The sequence below is a fragment of the Meles meles genome, chromosome 8, assembly GCF_922984935.1.
Source record: "Meles meles chromosome 8, mMelMel3.1 paternal haplotype, whole genome shotgun sequence".
NCBI lineage: Eukaryota > Metazoa > Chordata > Mammalia > Carnivora > Mustelidae > Meles > Meles meles.
The window spans coordinates 31,309,699-31,329,501 of NC_060073.1; the positions used below are offsets into that span (position 1 = coordinate 31,309,699).

At 41.1% G+C, this 19,803-nt stretch overlaps 1 protein-coding gene across 2 annotated transcripts; it reads right to left on the reverse strand.

Annotated features, from left to right (window-relative positions):
- Positions 1-727: 727 nt before the first annotated feature.
- PRRG4 (proline rich and Gla domain 4) lies at positions 728-19,479 on the reverse strand. 2 transcript variants are annotated; one of them, XM_046016235.1, is made up of 6 exons: positions 19,417-19,479; positions 18,664-18,788; positions 12,770-12,933; positions 11,009-11,057; positions 9,704-9,836; positions 728-2,803 (listed from the first exon to the last, which is right to left on the reverse strand). In XM_046016235.1, the coding sequence occupies exons 2-6, from the start codon at positions 18,764-18,766 to the stop codon at positions 2,569-2,571; spliced, it is 684 nt and encodes a 227-aa protein (XP_045872191.1). In that variant the 5' UTR covers positions 18,767-18,788; positions 19,417-19,479; the 3' UTR covers positions 728-2,568. The 2 variants fall into 2 exon arrangements, with proteins under 2 accessions (XP_045872191.1, XP_045872190.1); XM_046016234.1 differs by lacking the exon at positions 19,417-19,479 and adding an exon at positions 19,118-19,321.
- Between the last annotated feature and the right edge of the window lie 324 nt (positions 19,480-19,803).

Sequence of the window (19,803 nt, forward strand, 5' to 3'; positions counted from 1 at the left end):
GAGAAAAATTTTTAACCGACTGAGCCACTCAGATGCCCTGACACATCCTGTCTTTTTTTTTCTTTTTTTCCCTTTTTTTAAAAGTTTATTTACTTAAGTAACCTGTACATCCAATGTGGGGCTTGAACTTATGACTATGAGTCATGAGTCACTGAACCAGTCAGGTGCCCTTGTCTATATTTCTACTCATCCTAAGAAATACATGTGTGTGAGAATACATATATATATATATGATGAACCCCAATACATTTACATATCTATGAAAGTCATAAATTTCTCATACAGACCTAGAATTAAGTAACAAGATCCCTGTTCTTCATTTGAGATAGCATAATTCTGAGATGGGCCTGGAAAAGTGTGCTTGCTCCTTCTAAACCTAGCTCTCACCAACATGTAAGATTTAGGGCAAGTTAACCTTCTATGCCTCAGTCTGATTGCTACAAAGTGAGAAAAGTAAAGTTTGCCTCTGACCAATTTTTTTTTTTTAAAGATTTTATTTATTTACTTGAAAGAGAGAACAGAGCCAGAGAGAGAGCACGAGTCAGGGCGGGGGTTGGGGGTAGAGGGAGAGGAAGTATCAGGCTCTCCACTGAGCAGGGAGCCTGAAGTGGAGCTTCATCCCAGGACCTGGGATCATGACCTGAGCCAAACGCAAATGCTTAACTATCTGAGCCACCCAGGCACCCCTGCCTCTGACCTTTAAAGAGAATTAAAATAAGGGCAGAGTGCAAAGTTACATGAGAAAATAGTCCTTAGGTAAAGTGAAGGTATGACTAATGGTAAATTAAAAAAAAAAAAAAAAAAAAAGAACCCAAAGTTGGGCTTGAACTCATGACCTCAAGATCAAGAGCTGTATGCTCCATCAACAGAGCCAGCCAGGTGACCCACAGTGGCAAAATTTTTATAGGTAATGTAGGTGGCTTTAAAAAGACTACTTTTCCTGGGGCACCTGGCTGGCTCAGCCAGTGGAACATGTGACTCATGATCTCAGGGTTTTGAATTCAAGCTCCATGTTTAAATATCTTTAAAAAAAGTAAAAGACCGCTTTTCCTAATTATATCTAAATGTAGCTAGATGATTTCTTTGTGATAAGCAACTGAAGAGACTCCAAAATCTAGAAGGATAAAGTGTTTGGCAGTCTATAAGGATTAAGGTCTTGCTTATATCTGCCTTAAGATCATGATGTCTTAAAAGAGAGACATGAACACTCATATATATATATATATATATATATATATATATATATATATACATTGTAACAATTTACACTTTCTAAACATTTAATTGGAAGGAATTACCAAATACATGTGGGTTTTAGTCTCACGTCTGTAAAAATTAGAAAACAAATACAATTTAAAAAATGGTCTTAAATAATAGGAAAATGCAATGTCTAGCAAAACAACAAGAACAGAATATTCTATTTTATTTCTCAGGAGTATAGTATATATTTGAGTTCCTGCAAAGAGAAAACAATTCACATCTACATCCACACCCACTCACATAAATGTGTGCAAACACACTCACTCCAGAGGTTTATAGCTTATATTCTACTACATTCTTAAGGAAGACTGGTCATATATACAATTAGAAGAGACAGTTTAGGTTGAAATGATTACTTACGGGGTTTTAGGTCCAGACATTAAGAGATATAGGGGATTGCTGGAAACTTTAGTCAGTATTATTTTAATAGGAGATGAGTAAATTAATTTTTCTAGGTTCTTGAACTATTATTTATAAACTTCAACACATTGTCAAGATAAATAATTATATGTAGCTATATACAGATAATTTAGCCATGAAAATGGATGTGCATACTCGTCAATAGTATGCACAGTTTTATCAAGTTCTAGTGACTCCTAGATTTGAAGCCTATAGATTTGATAGTATAACAACCTTTGCAAATCCTTGTCATTGTAACTCTGTACCCTCTGAAGAACTAACTCCCTAGCAAGTGACTTTTCCATCCACTCCCATAAAAAAACATGACTGGCAGCAACTGTTAACAACTGAAACCTACACAAAATGGTGAAGGCTATGCAATAATTTAAAATGTGAAACGAAGTGATTATACAGAGGTCACCAGTTATTATCGAAGTGTCTGGTTTTAGGACGTATTTCCAACCAAAAAGAAATCCTAATAAAGAGTGGGTCCAATATTCTGGCTTCGGATTATCTAATGATCGGAAATTCTTTTTTTTTATAATCAATACAAGAAATCTACAACCTTTATCTGTACAAAAGATAGTTCATGAGTTCTAGTGATGACATCCATAACACAGACTTTCTGAATCATTAAAATAATAATAAAAAAAGTGCTCTCTTCTTTACTGCAAGGAGATGGAGTCCGAGTTTCTTATCAAATTGGTAATGGTAAGATTCTTATCGAGCTGATAATGATCAAGTTCAGGTCCGAGATGCCAACAGAACTCCTGTGGCATCCTACACAGGTAGGATCTTCCTTTGCTCCTTGCAGTTTGTCATTAAGGGCTGAAGTCTCTTCATGTCTCTTTGGTTCGGGGAAAACGAACCGTTCAAATAATGGGAATCTCCTATACTACCATGGTGGGCTTAGTGAGATGGGAGCGACATAGACTTTTTAAATACTCGAAACCCTCTTGCTGGCCCAGGGTATGGTGGTGGCGGGGAAATACTGTGTTTTCTGGTCAGTGCCACTGCCTGTTCATAAGAAGGTAATCCTGTGTCCTCCATTGCGGGGGGTGACAGAGTCAAGGCAGTCTCTTCGGGTCTCCTGAAAATGATGGAGGGAGTGTGCCGGCCCGTTCTTACATAGGCTGCTGAAGAACTAAACAGAGCGACAGCATTTAGGTCCAGAAAGGCAGCATTTTTAAGTTAAAATGTCCATTTTAGAGAACCCAACTATTTTGATAAAAGTTGAACCAATTTATTTGTTTTATTTACTTATTTTTTTAAAGTTTTTATTTATTTGAGAGAGAGAGAGAGAAAGAGAGAGAGAGGACCAGCAGGGCAGAGGGAGAAGGAGAAGCAGACTCCCAGCAGAGCAGGTAGCTCGACTCGGGGCTCCATCGTAGAACCCTGGGTTTGTGACCTGAGCCGAAGGCAGACGCTTAACCAACTGAGCCACCTAGGTGCCCCTGAACCCAATTTATTAATATAACAATAGTTTTATTTTATCCATAAACTCTGAAAGGGTCTTAGTATAGGGGAAAGATTGAGAGCTTTGGAGTTAGACATGGATATGAAACCGTACTTCATTTCATAGTTATGTGACCAAAGGCAAGTTATCTGTCTCCCTCGAAGTAAAATGGGGACAATGATAGCTACCTCGACAGAGTTGTTTTGTGTGGATTCAGAAAAATGTTGTACAAAAAGCATCTAAGCAGTGTCTGGAACAATGTAACAAGGACTCAAAACATGCTAATTCCCTTTTCCTCCCATTCCTAAATGAGAACTTTCTCAAAATAATGGTGTGAAACTGAATCCTTTCTTGTTGAGAGGCAGCATTACTCCAAGCCAAGGAGACTGATGTCACAGAGATAATCACGACAGGGGACGTGTCTCTCTCCTCTGCAGTCCTGATGCCTGGTCCATCCCTTCTAAACAGCACTTCTTTCGTGTCCCTCTTCTCTGCAAAAGTCTAACCTGCAGCCTACTTTCCACTGAGTCAAGTTTAACTCCCATGCCTCCTTTTTAAAGTCTCCCTCATTCTGGTCTCACCTTATTTTTCACAGCTCTCTGCTCTTGCAAGGTTCCCTCTTTACACTCCTCTATATATGCAATGAACTCTCTGTCCTGTCTCTGTCCTTTCTTTCTCAGATTATTGTCTTTTCCCCACTCCACTGATCCAAGGCCAATAATTAAAAAAAAAAAAAAATATATATATATATATATACATGGCCTAGTTCAAATCCCACCGTTTTCACAAAACTCTGTCAGCTACATTAGCCAATGAAAATTGAAATGCCATAGGGTCTGGTGTTTTGAGCCTGTGTTTTCCCTTCTCACTATTGAATTATAAATCATAACTTATACAGTAGTAAATCATTCTGTTTAGACTGGAAAGGTGGCTGTCTATGAAGCACTTATGCATAGATTAAGTTCCTAGAACTATGGCTAATTAAGATAATTAAAATTCATAGGTAATCCCCAACTTCTTGTTAATATTTACAATATTCTTTTTTTTTAAAGATTTTATTTATTTATTTGACAGAGAGAGATCACAAGTAGGCAGAGAGGCAGGCAGAGAGAGAGAGAGAGAGGGAAGCAGGCTCCCCGCTGAGCGGAGAGCCTGATGCGGGACTCCATCCCAGGACCCTGAGATCATGACCTGAGCCGAAGGCAGCGGCTTAACCCACTGAGCCACCCAGGCGCCCCAATATTTACAATATTCTTTCTGGCAAGAGACAGTTAAGCAGATTCAAAATACTGTAAACTTCCCAAACTAAGGCAGCCCATTTGCACCTTAGAACACCTCTCTCTTGGAGGTATGAAACTGGAGGAAAGGAAGAGAGGGTGACTGCAGAGAGAGAGAAATGAAGAAGATCTGTGTAAATCTAGGAACTGAATAGTCAGCCCTTCATTGGTTGGGAGGTGACTGAGAGTATCCATCAAAAGTTTACTTGATGGGGCACCTGGGTGGCTCAGTGGGTTAAAGCCTCTGCTTTCGGCTCAGGTCATGATCCCAGGGTCCTGGGATCAAGCCCCGCATCTGGCTCTCTGCTCAGCGGGGAGCCTGCTTCCCTTCCTCTCTCTCTGGCTGCCTCTCTGCCTACCTGTGATTTCTCTCTGTCAAATAAATAAATAAATAAAATCTTTTAAAAAAAAAGTTTACTTAGAGGGGGTCAACGCAATTCCTCCTCTGTCAGAAATCTGGAACAGATCCCTCGTAGGGTAGTCACTTGCCACATTCATTAACTTACGACGAAAAGTTCTCTTTATTTGCTTATATGGAATAGGAGAGACAAATGTTGTAGTTGAACCAATAAACTCTTCCATGTCAACTTCCAAATGTAAGATATAGAAGCAATACCATAATTACATTGAAGTTGTTAAATAATCACCATGGTGATTTCTTACACACATCTTAAATGATTGATACCAGAAAGTATGCACTAATAACAACTCAAATAAACGTCATAGTATGCCCATTTCCCTCCATAACATATAGAAACAAAGAAATGAAAAGATCTTGTTTTCCATTTCTTGGCATGTTTTGACAGAGCAATGAGAAAAACTTTTCTGACAAGGATCTTATTTTTTACTCTTTTCTTTCTCAAATATTTCCTCACACTTCCCCCATCTCCAGACTTGCAAAATACAAAAAGAGAACAAAAAACTCTGCGGAAGAACTTGGTATAATAGATGAAAAGTATTAGTACGTGTTAAAAGTTAATCCCAAAATAAGAAAATGTCTTACAAACCTAGTTTTCATTGTCCCCAAAATCAAAGATTGCTCTGAGGATCACACTGAGACAATAGATGTAAAAATAATCTGTGATTTGTATAGCATTATGCTGTACCAACATTAAGTATAACTAATCTTGCTTTTAAAATAAGAGATATTTAGGCCTCAACGTGAGACAGGAATCCATCAGAATCCTAGAGGAGAACATAGGCAGTAACCTCTTCGATATCAGCCACAGCAACTTCTTTCAAGATATGTCTCCAAAGGAAACAAAAGCAAAAATGAACTTTTGGGACTTCATCAAGATCAAAAGCTTCTGCACAGCAAAGGAAACAGTCAACAAAACAAAGAGGCAACCCACGGAATGGGAGAAGATATTTGCAAATGACAGTACAGACAAAAGGTTGATATCCAGGATCTGTAAAGAACTCTTCAAACTCAACACACACAAAACAGAAAATCATATTTAAAAATGGGCAGAAGATATGAACAGACACTTCTCCAATGAAGACATACAAATGGCTATCAGACACATGAAAAAATGCTCATCATCACTAGCCATCAGGGAGATTCAAATTAAAACCACATTGAGATACCACCTTACACCAGTTAGAATGGCCAAAATTAGCAAGACAGGAAACAATATGTGTTGGAGAGGATGTGGAAAAAGGGGAACCCTCTTACACTGTTGGTGGGAATGCAAGTTGGTGCAGCCACTTTGGAGAACAGTGTGGAGATTCCTCAAGAAATTAAAAATAGAGCTTCCCTATGACCCTGCAATTGCACTACTGGGTATTTACCCCAAAGATACAGATGTAGTGAAAAGAAGGGCCATCTGTACCCCAATGTTTATAGCAGCAATGGCCACAGTCGCCAAACTGTGGAAAGAACCAAGATGCCCTTCAATGTATGAATGGATAAGGAAGATGTGGTCCATATACACGATGGAGTATTATGCCTCCATCAGAAAGGATGAACACCCAACTTTTGTAGCAATATGGATGGGACTGGAAGAGATTATGCTGAGTGAAATAAGTCAAGCAGAGAGAGTCAAGTATCATATGGTCTCACTTATTTGTGGAGCATAACAAATAACTTGGAGGACATGGGGAGATGGAGAGGAGAAGGGAGTTGAGGGAAATTGGAAGGGGAGATGAACCATGAGAGACTATGGACTCTGAAAAACAACCTGAGGGTTTTGCAGGGACGGGGGGGGGGGTGGGGGGGTGGGAGGTTGGGGAACCAGGTGGTGGGTAATAGGGAGGGCACGTATTGCATGGAGCACTGGGTGTGGTGCAAAAACAATGAATTCTGTTACACTGAAAAGAAATTAAAAAATATATATTAAATAATAAACAGATAAGATCTGGGGGAAGAAAATATTTAAAAAAAAAAAAGATACTTAAGGGTGACTGGGTAGCTCAATCAGTTAAGTGTCCCACTCTTGGTTTGGACTCAGGTCATGATCTCAGGGTCATGAGATCAACCTCTGCATCAGGCTCTGCACTCAGCATGGAGTCTGGTTAAGATTCTCTCTCTCCCTCTCTCTTTACACTCCCCCTAAAATAAATAAATAAAGTCTCAAAACAAAATAAGAGATATTCAGGGTTTTTAAATTTTATAATAACATACACAGAAAACATATGTAATAATGGCACTACTTTACTCCCTGTACCTTTGAATTCTGCTTCTAACCTACAGCAGGAAAGAAGCTACGTTTCAGAGAAAAAAGGCCTATGGTAAGAAGATGTAGTGGTGTAGAAAAGTAGAAAAATGAAGCAAAGCACAGAGAAGAGAGAAGAAAATACCATGCATGAGGGACACTGAATGATGGCTGTGCTATCACAGACCTTGAGCCCAGTTCTTTTTTTTTTTTTTAAAGATTTTATTTATTTGGCAGAGAGAGATCACAAGTTGGCAGAGAGAGAGAGAGAGGGAAGCAGGCTCCCTGCTGAGCAGAGAGCCAGATGCGGGACTCGATCCCAGGACCCTGAGATCATGACCTGAGCTGAAGGCAGTGGCTTAACCCACTGAGCCACCCAGGCGCCCTTGAGCCCAGTTCTTAAGCATGAGGCTACACATGAACTTTTTTGGCGAGACTTATGAATGGGTAGGAAAAGAAAGATAAAAGGCAAGAAGAGTCTTGGAAGACAAATTTTGCCTGATCTTCATGAGTCTGAAGGTTTCCAGGACTTCCTCCCCAACTTGTAGAGAAAGCCACACTGAATAAAATTTCAAAGGTCCTAGAAAATGGAAAAGCCTTACTCATTTCCTACGTGTTAAATAAGAGAAGTTAATAAAAAGTCTCTCAGCTTAAAAGATGGTGGCTTAAGAACAATTAAGCACGTTCATCTTTACTTTCTCTCATTTCTCAGATTTTTATAGGATTGACAGAGGTCTCTGATGAACTCCTTTGTCCATGCCTACAGGTCATATTAATGCCTCATGGAGCTGTTCAGGAATTTCAGCTTGGGACTAGAATTACAATTATGTTGCCCCTGTCCTCTGTCTTCTTTCTGCACTTTTGCTATGGGTACCCTTTAAGGCTCTGTCCTTTTCCATCTTTCCTTTCATCACACTCAGAGAACTTGCTTACTCTCGTGGCTTCCATTTTTGTTTTTGTTTTTAAAGTAATCTTTATACCCAGTGTGGGGTTTGAACTCATGACCCTGAGATCAAGAGTCACATAATCTACTGATGAGCCAGCCAGGTGCCGCATGGTTTTAGTTTTATCCTCTAACAGATGAATCCTAATTCCATGTCCACTGCCCCAAAGTCTTACCTTACCATAAAGAAAAAAATTTTATAGTGGTAAAGTACATATAACATTTTAACCATTTTTAAGTGTGTGACTCAGTAATATTAATTAAATTCACAATGTTGGGCCACCATCACCACTGTCTCTCTAACCCTTTCATCACCTGGTCACAATCATGAGCTTTTCTCAGAATTTGAAAGTATAACTAGGGATATGTAGGCATCAATTTCAAATAGGCTGTTTAGCACCAGGCACTTTTTTTTTTTGAATAAGGTTATTTTTACATTTACTCATCTACACTTACTGAGAAGATAAAAGAGATGATAGAGAATCACTTTTTATTTTAATGAGGATGTTGAGGTTCTATTGTCCGAACAATTATGACTTTTATGAATTTTTATCAAGCTTTATTAATGGGCTATTATCTTCATGTGGCAACCATTTTATTTCATTCCTTTTTATTTAATTTAAAGTCTCAATAAAAATAGTTGGGATTTAAAAGCTAGTTACACTGTTTCTATTTGGATTGCCACACGGTTAGATCAGCTAACCCTGCTACTTAGAGTAAATGATGGGACTTCTTACCTCTGGAAACAACGCGGGGACACATATCTACTTCCTGCTTAAGAAGGAAATATTAAAAAATCAACCTGACACTTGTGAATCCTCTTGTATTCTTTTGAAGGATCTTAGGAATAGCATCATTTTGTTGTATAGGTAAGTGTTAAATTAGGCAACCAAACGACAGTCACAGACCAGAGGGGACTGGAGAGACAATGACAACTAAATGCAGTGCGGTATCTTAACCGGGTCCTGGAGCAGAAGGACGACAGGAATGGCAAAACTGGTGAAGTCTGAGTAAGGTCTGGAGTTTATTTATTTATTTATTTTTCTTTTTATTTTTAAAAAAGATTTTATTTATTTATTTGACAGACAGAGATCACAAGTAGGCAGAGAGGCAGGCAGAGAGAGAGAGGAGGAAGCAGGCTCCCTGCTGAGCAGAGAGCCCGATGCAGGGCTTGATCCCAGGACCTTGGGATCACGACCTCAGCCGAAGGCAGAGGCTTTAACCCACTGAGCCACCCAGGCACCCCAAGGTCTGGAGTTTAGTTAGTAATAACGTACCAGTGTTGCCTGGTTTGTTTTACAAATGTACTGAAGGAATGTGAGATGTTCACAATGAGGGAAAATAGGTGAAGGATGGGAACTCTCTGTGTGATCTTTACAACTTTCCTGTATATCTAAAATTATTCCGGAGTAAAATGTTTATTTAAAAAATAGGCAGCCATAGGGGTGCCTGGGTGGCTCAGTGGGTAAAATCCTCTACCTTTGGCTCAGGTCATGATCCCAGGGTCATGGGATCAAGCCCTGCATCAGGCTCTCTGCTCAGCAGGGAGACTCTCTCCCCCTCTCTGCCTGCCTCTCTGCCTACTTGTGATCTCTGTGCCAAATAAATAAATAAATAAAATCTTCAAAAAAATATAGGCAGCCATTTTCATCCATTTAAAAATAACAATATAGAATGTATAATAGTGAATTCAATATTTTTATTTGGTACTTACCTGGGATATTGTTGCCTGTTACACTTGGTGATACAAAGATAGTAACCAAGTAATCCAAAAATAACCAAAAACACGCCAGCAGCAATTAATCCAGTCAGAAGGCCCATGACATCAACTTTCTCTCTGTTAGCATCTTAAGAGAAATCAATAAAATAATGTAGGTGTATCAACTGAAAAGCACTGCCTATGGTTTCAATAAATTTAACACTGGATCTAAGCATACTATTAAGAATCTATTAATACTGATTTCTTTAAAAAGTCTTTGTGTTAGCGATAAAAATTTGTAAATGACTCTTCCTAAAAACCCTAATTATAGTTTCACTTATTTTATTTTTTAAGATTTTATTTATTTATTTGAGAGAGTGAGAGAGGGAGAGCATGAGTGAGGGGAGTTGTAGGCAGGGGAGACGAGGGAGAAACAGGGTCTCCTGCTGAGCAGGAAACCCCATACAGGGCTCAATCCCAGGACCCTGGGATCATGACCTGAGCCAAAGGCGTTTAACCAACTGAGCCACCCAGTTGCCCCCAAGTTTCTACTTTAAAGAGGTCATATTAAATGGATAGCATTCAAGACCAAACATATTCTGGGGTCCCTGGTTGGCTTAGTCAGAAGGGCATGCAGCCTTGATCTCAGGGTCATGAGTTTGAGTCCCATGATGGGTGTAGAGATACTAAAAAAATAAACTTAAAAAAAAAAAAAAAGATTCGACATATTCTTTTTCAACTCGGCACATTTTGGTATCAATTACAGAGATAACTATACTAAACAACACTAGCATAGCAATGTAATAAAGTCCTCCTCATAGCTGGGGCTCCACCTGAGGGGAATGAAGGAAGATCTGGCAAAAAAAGACCTGACTAAAAAGCAGCTAGAGATGATAATACAGATAAAATAACGATCTCCCCTCTATAGAACTTATTTAATTCTAATACTCTTAATTTACCCAGTAGCAGAAGTATTCCATTTACTTGTAATGGTAAAAAAGAAAAAAAAATTAAGCTTACTACTTGCAACTAATGGAGTCCTACTTTTATTCTGTGCAAGTCTTGACTTAGCTGAGTTGTTTAAAACACCTTTAAGCCTATTATCTCATTTCCCTAGTATCTCACCAAACTTGATTTTCAGTGTGTAAAGATGAATGTGGCTTCCTCCGTCTTAGATAGCCCAATGTATAATTGAGAAATCATCCCTGGATTACAAGGCATGTATGTTGAGCAATAGCCAAACTCAAACAATGAAACGAAAATGTATTATAATAGAGAAAGGGTGGGAAGAACATTAAATTTCATCAGTTCTTGCCTTACCTGATTTTGTGGCTGGTCCTTTGACGGAATATTCTTTCCAGAATGCCGTCTAAGAGAAAGGTAAAATTTCCAAGTTTATTTCATTGTTCTATTATCATTTCATGAGATCCCAATGACCTGGACTGGGGTGGTAAATTCTTGGCATGTGCCACAGATAGGATATTAGTTTATTCAAGCTGGAGGGCATTACTCACTCTAATTAAAGCATTGCGACCCACCGCTGTTTCTCCTGACTCTGGAATTGGTCAGGGGATGACTGCCCATGCTAGCTCTCTACTACTGTCCCCTGCCGCTCTCCCTTCACCTGCTCAGAGTCCCTGTTCAGAGTCCCCGCTGGCATCCCCCAAAACTATCACATTAGTTGGTGACAGCACCAAAGGTGGGGGCTGAAGGAGTGGACCCATTACCAAGTTTGAAAAGGAGTGTGAATCTCTCTGTGCTCGGTGTACCCTGGGTTTGCTAGGAGATTTTATTGAAAGGGATTGATTTGGGGAAAGACATCCCTGAGATTCTTTCAGTGTCATCTGAGAGAACAAGGGAGATTGTAAGGAACCATAATAAAAACCATAAAATGACTTAAAAAAAAGAATAAAATTTCAACCAACACAACTACACAGTATAGACTTTGTTTTCCCTCTCCAGCAGATGTGACGGATATTAGCAGAGATTGAGGGCCTGGTACAATATTGGGAGAAAAAAGAACTAAGTTCCATTAATGTCTGCATTTGAAGAATACCTAGGGTTCCTTGTTCTTATTGACCAAAGCGTACAGTGGAATTCTTGAGGAAGGGGAAAAGGAGCTGTGCTTATTTAATTTATAAAAGTAAAGAATTTGAGTCCCTTAACATTCTTTAAGAATACTTAATATTCTTTATTAAGTAAAGAATATTGAGTCACTTAATATTCTTTTTTTTTAAGATTTTATTTATTTATTTGACAGAAAGAGAGCACAAGTAGGCAGAGAGGCAGGCAGAGAGAGAGGAGGAAGCAGGCTCCCCGTCGAGCAGAGAGCCCAATGTGGGGCTCCATCCCAGGACCTTGAGATCATGACCTGAGCCTAAGGCAGAGGCTTTAACCCACTGAGCCACTCAGGCGCCCCTCTTAAGGCAGAGGCTTAACCCACTGAGCCACCCAGGTGCCCCTCACTTAATATTCTTTAAGAATATGCCAGATTATAACAGGGATCATGCTGTTTGTTTGTTTTGTACTGTTCCAAGATTAATAGACAGATTAATTACATTTCAAAGGAGAACTTCTAAAATCTTCTCCCTTAAATTACACAGCTAGATCAAACAATAAACTCCTGAATGCAGAGACAATATATTTTATATCCTCAGTCTCTGGCAGAGCACTTGGCACATAGTAAATTGTTAATAAATACAGTAATCAGAAAAGATAAGGTCACTGGTAGGAAAAATTGCTTTGAGTCTAGAATGATTGAAGCCTGAGTCACAGAACTAAATCAAATAATATTCTAAAATGTAATTCACTCCACTTCATGATTGTTTTTAGATATAAGAAACATCTACATACACAAAATCACAACACAACTGATAATTTGCCGATTGCTGTAAGTTCAATTTAATTAAGTATAAAGCCAAGTCTAAATAGGTTAATTAGCATTTTAAGGAAGGAGAAAGGGATAACAGGTATAAAATCTCAATTTTATTTAAAGCATAAAATCTCTGATGACTGAAAGTGACATTTTCTTAGGTATGATTTAATAAATTTCCAGCCAATTAACATTGTCAGCCAAATTACCGTTTTATCTTCATCCACAAAAATTTCTCTGGCTTCTTCATAATTACAAAGTTCTTCTATGCATTCTCTTTCTAGGTCACCGGGCGTGAAGAGCTCCAAATCAAATCTATTATACAGCAGGCGTCTATGTATGAAAAGATTTGCTTCTTCTTTTGCTGTGAAGACTAATAAAGAAATAGAAAGATTTCAAAGTTGATATAAATAGGGCAGAACATTCCTGTTTCAATTGTGGAAAAACTGAATAATTCTCATGATGTAAAATTATACCAAACTTTTTTGGTATGGTTTAAAAATTTTTTTTTTTAAGATTTTATTTATTTACTTGAGAGACAGAGAGAGAGACAGAGCACAAGTTGGGGGAACACAAGCAGAGGGAGAAGCTGTCTCCTGGCTGAGCAGTGAGCAGGCTACGGGGCTCAGTCCCAGGATCCCTGAGATCATGACTTGAGCCGGTAGCTGCTTAATGGACTGAGCCACCCAGGTGTCCCTGTATGATTTTAAATTCTGACAAAAAAGAAATGGCAGCAGTAAAAATAATGTCTGTTAAATATTAGCATAAGCCCAGAAAACACCTGAGTTGGTTATGTCCAAAATTATTTGCATAAATGAAAATTATCTAAATATCACTCTTCCCTCTAGACAATTACATTTTCAAGAAATGACAGGTCAGACTCTTCTACTTCTAAAGGGATGGCTCTCTATTATCTTGACTGAGAAAAAGATGGACAGAGTATTGTACCAGAAACTTACAAAATTTTAAACTTCTAAGTTAATAAAATTATAAGGCAATTATAAGGTTAATTAGCAGACATTCAGACATTCCTAAACAAGTAGCTGGCTCTCTCTCCCCATCCCCCAGAGATGGGCCCACAATGTTTCATAAGATTCCCTCTACCTTTTCTGGGAAGGTAAATGGTAAACATGACAGCATTAAGCACAGGGTAACACAAAACCAAAATATCCTGCCATGGCAGCATTTTCAAAACCCACAAACTTTAAACTCATTCTGGTATCGCACAAAGAACACTTAAGAAATCTTGCCGCAGGGCGCCTGGGTGGCTCAGTGGGGGCGCCTGGGTGGCTCAGTGGGTTGAAGCCTCTGCCTTCGGCTCAGGTCATGAGCCCAGGGTCCTGGGATCGAGCCCCGCATCGGGTTTTCTGCTCTGCGGGGAGCCTGCTTCCTCCTCTCTGCCTCTCTGCCTACTGTGATCTCTGTCTGTCAAATAAATAAATAAAATCTTAAAAAAAAAAAAGCCATCTGATCACTCATCTGAAAGGAATACAACACTTATGGGGCGCCTGGGTGGCTCAGTGGGTTAAAGCCTCTGCCTTCAGCTCAGGTCATGATCCCAGGGTCCTGGGATCGAGCCCCACATGGGGCTCTCTGCTCAGCAGGGAGCCTGCTTCCCCTCCTCTCTCTGCCTGCCTCTCTGCCTACTTGTGATCTCTGTCTGTCAAATAAATAAATGAAATCTTTAAAAAAAAAAAAAAAAAAAGAAATCTTGCCGCAGATCACATTACCAAGACTGGAATTCAGAAACTCGCTGAAAACTGCATCAAGTGCTTAAAAGAACTTGGTGTTTTGCACTGCTAACCATTGCTATGGAAGAAGAATATATTAAAGTGGGCAACCGAGAGACAGCTCAGGACTGATGACAGAGCAGGGGCTGAAAGACTAATTCTGATTTGTGAATGACCTCTGCTTCGCCATTTATTCTTAGCCTTGTGAGAACAGTCACACGTTGTCCAAGATATTTTTTTTTTCCACTAGTCAATCATTTTTCCAAACAGGTCTGAATCTTATAGAGCTGTTTTGCTCAGTACAGTAGCTACTAGGCACATATGGTTATTGAGCACTTGAACTATGGCTAGTATGAATTGAGGCATATGTCTCTAGTATGAATTCATACATATACTATGTATATGTATGTAAGATATACACTGGATTTGGAAGACTTAATTAAAAACTAAAATATCACAATGTTTCATATTGCTTATATTTGGAAAGGGTATTTTGGATATAATGTGTTAGATCAAAGATATACATATGTGTATATATATATATAATATTACCAATTCTTTTTACCTTTTATTAAAGGATTTATTTATTTATTTTTCGAGAGAGGGAGAAAGAGAGAGCGTGCGCACAGGGTGCAGAACAGAGGGAGATGGAGAGATAGTCTCAAACAGACTCTGTGCTGAGCGCAAGCCTCGTGTGGGTTTTGATCCCATGACCCTGAGATCAGGACCTGAGCTGAAACCAAGAGTTGGATGTTCAATGAACTGTACCACCCAGGGATCCCTCTTTTTGCATTTTTAATGTGGCTATTAGAAAATTTTAAACTTGTTATGGGGTTTACATTATATTTCTATTGGCCTGCACTATTCCAGCATATACATTTCTGAGTTATAAATAACATATATGGGCTATCTGAGCCAAAGGCGAAGCTAGAATGCGATCATTGGTGTTAGCTGTTTTAAGAACAGTGTGATTAACCAGTGTGGTAAACTCTTTCTATTCTTTCTTCTCCCTTGTCTTCTTATAGATTTGATGGAGACAAAATGAAGAATTTTCCAAGTCACCATCACCTCTCCTTGGGGGTCTCATCATGGCCCTCTAAGGGGTCACCTTACTCCCCTCCAGTCTGTTTCTAACATTGTGCTGTAGCTACCTGGCTTCCAGTGCGCCTGGTTCTCTCCTGCCTTTGTACTGGCTGTTTTCCCTGAACAGAACTTTCTTCTTCCACCTCCTTTTGGATTTTGTTCAATGTTAGCTTGAAACCTCATCCCCACCCACCCACCTCTGGCGCTCCCTGTCCCTATTACACTCGGCTTCTCTCCACAGCATGCACCAGCCTCTGGTGTGTTCTGCGTGTGTTACCACTGGCTTGTTACCACTGTTCCCCTTACTAGAAGAAAAATTCCACTAAAGTATGCATGCACGTGGTACCTGACATTTATGAAGTACTCAAAAAAAAAAAAAAAGATTTACTAAATGAATGAATGAACTCAACTTTTCTACATTGGGAAGAAATTCTCAGACCTAAATTCTACCAGTGAAAGCAATTCCTAGATATAGTCTGGGACTACTCAGCTTGTAGAAGGCTTAAAATACTAAACCAGTGATGGCAGTAACTCATGGCCTGCCTAAGTTAGCTGAACTTACTACATGGAATCTAATTTCAGAATGGAGAATTAGAAAGCTGCTTCTGTAAAGGTATATCTCAGATATGGCCAGATCTTTACATTTTATTGGCTAAGAAAGTAGTGCCAAATTTCTCATGATCGGTCTTCCCTTCAAGTAAGTTATCTGAATTAAAAAAATACTCAGGGGCACCTAGGTGGCTCAGTGGGTTAAAGCCTCTGCCTTCGGCTCAGGTCATGGTCTCAGGGTCCTGAGATCAAACCCCACATCGGGCTCTCTGCTCAGCAGTGAGCCTGCTTCCTCCTCTCTCTCTGCCTGCCTCTCTGCCTACTTGTGATCTCTGTCTGTCAAGTAAATAAATAAAATCTTTAAAAAAAAATAATAAAAATACTCATTGTCCTCCAGATGGGACTCAATAGAACTATTTTCAACTAGAAAGAAGGAGAGAATCATAAACATTTTTATTATTCCTGCAATGATACCTACGCCAGTTAAAGTCTTCACCCCTAAATTAAATGTGCCCTCCAGGGGCTGCTGTGTGTCATTTCCCTGAGTGTGAAAGTTCTGACTCAGTCAGGGATTAACTTTTAGACCTTCAATGCTTTATTAAATTTTTCCCTGTCTCTCTTTTGATCCTAGGAGGACTATTGTCCTTTCTTTGTTACTGGGATCCCAAGTAACTCTGAATTTGTTTGTTTTCCAAAGAAGCAAACCTCCTTGTCCTGGGAGCACCCAGAACTTCCAGTGAGAAGCCTATTTTCCCTTTGGCCCCTGATGGAGAAGACACAGTCCTCAATCCTTTTGTATTTGCCTCCTCAGGTTCTCTTCCCATTTCTTTCTTTCTTTCTTTTTTTTTTTTTTAAGATTTTATTTATTTATTTGACAGACCGAGATCTCAAGTAGGCAGAGAAGCAGGCAGAGAAGCAGGCAGAGAGAGAGGAGGAAGCAGGCTCCCTGCTGAGCAGAGAGCCCGATGTGGGGTTTGATCTCAGGACCCTGAGATCATGACCTGAGCTGAAGGCAGAGGCTTTAACCCACTGAGCCACCCAGGCGCCCCTTCTCTTCCCATTTCTATTTCTGCCATTTTAGGCCATCCTAAGATGCTGTCTGTGCATTCCACTCTTTCAAGCCCACCAACCCAGATATTCCATTCTCTTCTTCTCTCTTGACCCTCCATGTTTTCTACATAAATTCCTTTTGAGTCATTTGAACTCCATCCTTGGGCTTTATCAGAGTTTAGCTGGAGGTCCCTTATTTTCCTGGTTACTTTTCATATCACCACTTACTATCGGCTTCTGTGCCATACAACTTTCTGGAGACAGAGTGACTGCACTTACTCTTTGCTCCTGAGCTCTCTGTTCCTACCTCTGTCACAGAGCTTACAGAGATGATCTCTTTGCCTCTCGCCCCCTTATCAGATGAAGAGGTTCTCTAGGGCAGGGATTATAGTCTTTCATTGCTCTATCTCCAGTACTTACATTAGGGCCTAGCACGTAGTATGCATTAATAAAGTGATTACTAACTGAACAAATTAACTTTTAAAATAGATAGGATTTCTCATTTACATATTTCCAGCCATCTGCTCTCAAATATGATCTCTGAATTCCTTCCATAGTTTGTGATGTCCCAGAGAATGTCTTTTACGTCTGCATTATGTGTATTGATGAATATACTCACCAGTATACTGGGGATCAGCATCTGCTCCCACTGAGTATGGACCTTCAGTCTTATGTATGAGTGGACTTCCATATGTGGTGGAACTTGGGAGGTAACAAGAAGGATCTCCTTCCAAAATCTCTCCCTTGTTTCATAACTAGCTTATCCAATTCCCTAGAATTCTGCCATCAGGGTTTGGTTCCTTTGGGTTAAGATGTCCTATCTTAAAACACACACATATGCACACACACACACCCTCCTGGAAGGTTTAATACACCAAGCTGTATTAGTCATTAATGAGTTATCCAGGAGTATTAGTGTAACAGATCCTCCCCAAATGGAAATGAGCTGAGAGTAGATCTGATGAAAAGGATTAAGGGACAGGAATGTGTGGGGTTAGGGAAGCACAATGACCAGGCAAGGGAAGGATGCTGAAGCCAAAGCCATCCCCCCCCCCCTTTTTTTGGTTCTGGTTTCTAGGTTAGACTTTTAAAATGTGGACAGGAGCCAGTGTGTTTATGACCTGAAACCCACAAGGTATGAAATTCTAGGTTAGCAAGACCCAAACCTAATCTTCCACGAGCATCTGACTTTACCCAGATAACCAGACAAGTTGATGTCAAAATCAGTGATCATTCCACTCCTCACCCCCATCATTTTACAGAGGAAGAAATTCAAGCAGAAAGGGGTTAAGCAACTTACCCCGGGGTCTCATAACGAGTCCAGACTAGATCCTGGATTCCCTGTCCATTTTTCCAGGTAACACAAGTAATTACGCTCATTATAATTACCACATAGCCTCATCTAGAAAAACGGCACTCACTGCTTTTCAGAAATTTCCATTCAGCGAACCACAAACCAGGTCTTAAATATATATTTATCAAAAGTAACTCATAGAAATAAATTTGTATAAATTGTACCTAACATAACCACAACATTGCCAAACAGACCGCAAATTAAACTAGAGGAGATTTTAAGGGTTTCTGTGATTGATGTGGGCATGTCATTTCAAAGACTACACTTTCTCCTTTGCGATCTCTAATACCTGGCTCGACATTCCAGGGGGTTGCTCGGAGACGCGAGCCGTGCTTACCTTCTTCTCCAGCATGCCCGGACTCCTTCGGACTCCTTGTGCAATGAGGAAACGCGAGGGTAACTACGGGCAGTTGGCTGAGTAGAACCAGAAGTGTAAACATAGTCTGGTAACTGTCAAACAAACTGAAACAAAATAACAAGAAAAAGTCAAAAAAGTCCCTGGCTCAGCACTTTGAGCTCCTCGAGGGTTGAGTCACCGACTTGCTGCGCTCCAAAAAACCGCGCGACTGCGCCCGGCCCGCGGGTTTCGGTCGCCCGGCCCGACCCGCGCCCGGAAAACCCGAGAGTGCCTAAGGGACAAATGCCGCGCCCCGGGACTCTGCCGACGGCTGAGCGGGCACCTGTGGCCGCGGGCGGACCCTCTGCCTTCCGTTCCAATCGGGCCGGGTGCGCCGAGGTGGCCCCTCCGAGAGACCCATTCCCCGCCCGAGCCAAGCGGCCAGGCCCCGCACCTGCGGCTCTGGGCGCATGTTCCAGCAGCTCCCGGGCCGGAGCCCCGTCCTTGGCTAGTCCCTGCGGCCGCCAGACCCTCCGTCTCGGCGCCCCCCAAATCTCAGGGACAGTCCCGGCCTCCCGCGTTGGGGCGGAGGAGGCGCCTGGGGTCCGCGCAGGGGCGCCGGGTCCACGCGAGGCCGCGGCCGTAAGTTCCTGCGGGGCTCCGGGGAGGCGGCGGCCCACAGCGGTGGGAGAGGGCGGAGGCCGCTACCTGGGGAGCACCTGCCCGCGCTCCTCCCCCCGGGGGCCGGCCTACCTGCGGCGGGCGGGCAGTCGGCAGGTGCTTCCAGAGCAGCCGCGGCTTCTGCCCTGAGCCTGGAGCGAGTCCGGCCGCCTGCAGCCAGTTCTGGCCCCGCCCTGTGCGCGGGTGGCGGGTTTCGGACTGGTCTCCCGACCCGGCGCTGCTGGAGAATTCAGGGGGCATTTTCAGTTCTCTGTGTTAAGCAGAGCGCCCGCCGCCCATCCCGCGGGCTTTTCGCTTTGGGTTTCTCACTGGGCTGGGGGTGGAAGGTCTGTCTTGTGGTTACCTCAGGTCAGCGGTTCTCAAAGGGTGGTTCGGGAATGGGAACAAAATATTCATCAGAGAAAATACACTTTATTAGTAAGAAGAAATGGGAAGTGACTTTAAAATTAATCGATTACA

Excerpts from the sequence above, each read along its gene's own strand:
- PRRG4 (XM_046016235.1), bottom strand. The coding sequence starts at position 18,766 with ATGTTTACACTTCTGGTTCTACTCAGCCAACTGCCCGTAGTTACCCTC. Across the intron at positions 12,934-18,663 it reads CGGGCATGCTGGAGAAGAAG|TCTTCACAGCAAAAGAAGAA; the intron begins GTAAGCACGGCT and ends TTTCTTTATTAG. Across the intron at positions 9,837-11,008 it reads AGGACCAGCCACAAAATCAG|ATGCTAACAGAGAGAAAGTT; the intron begins GTAAGGCAAGAA and ends ATTTCTCTTAAG.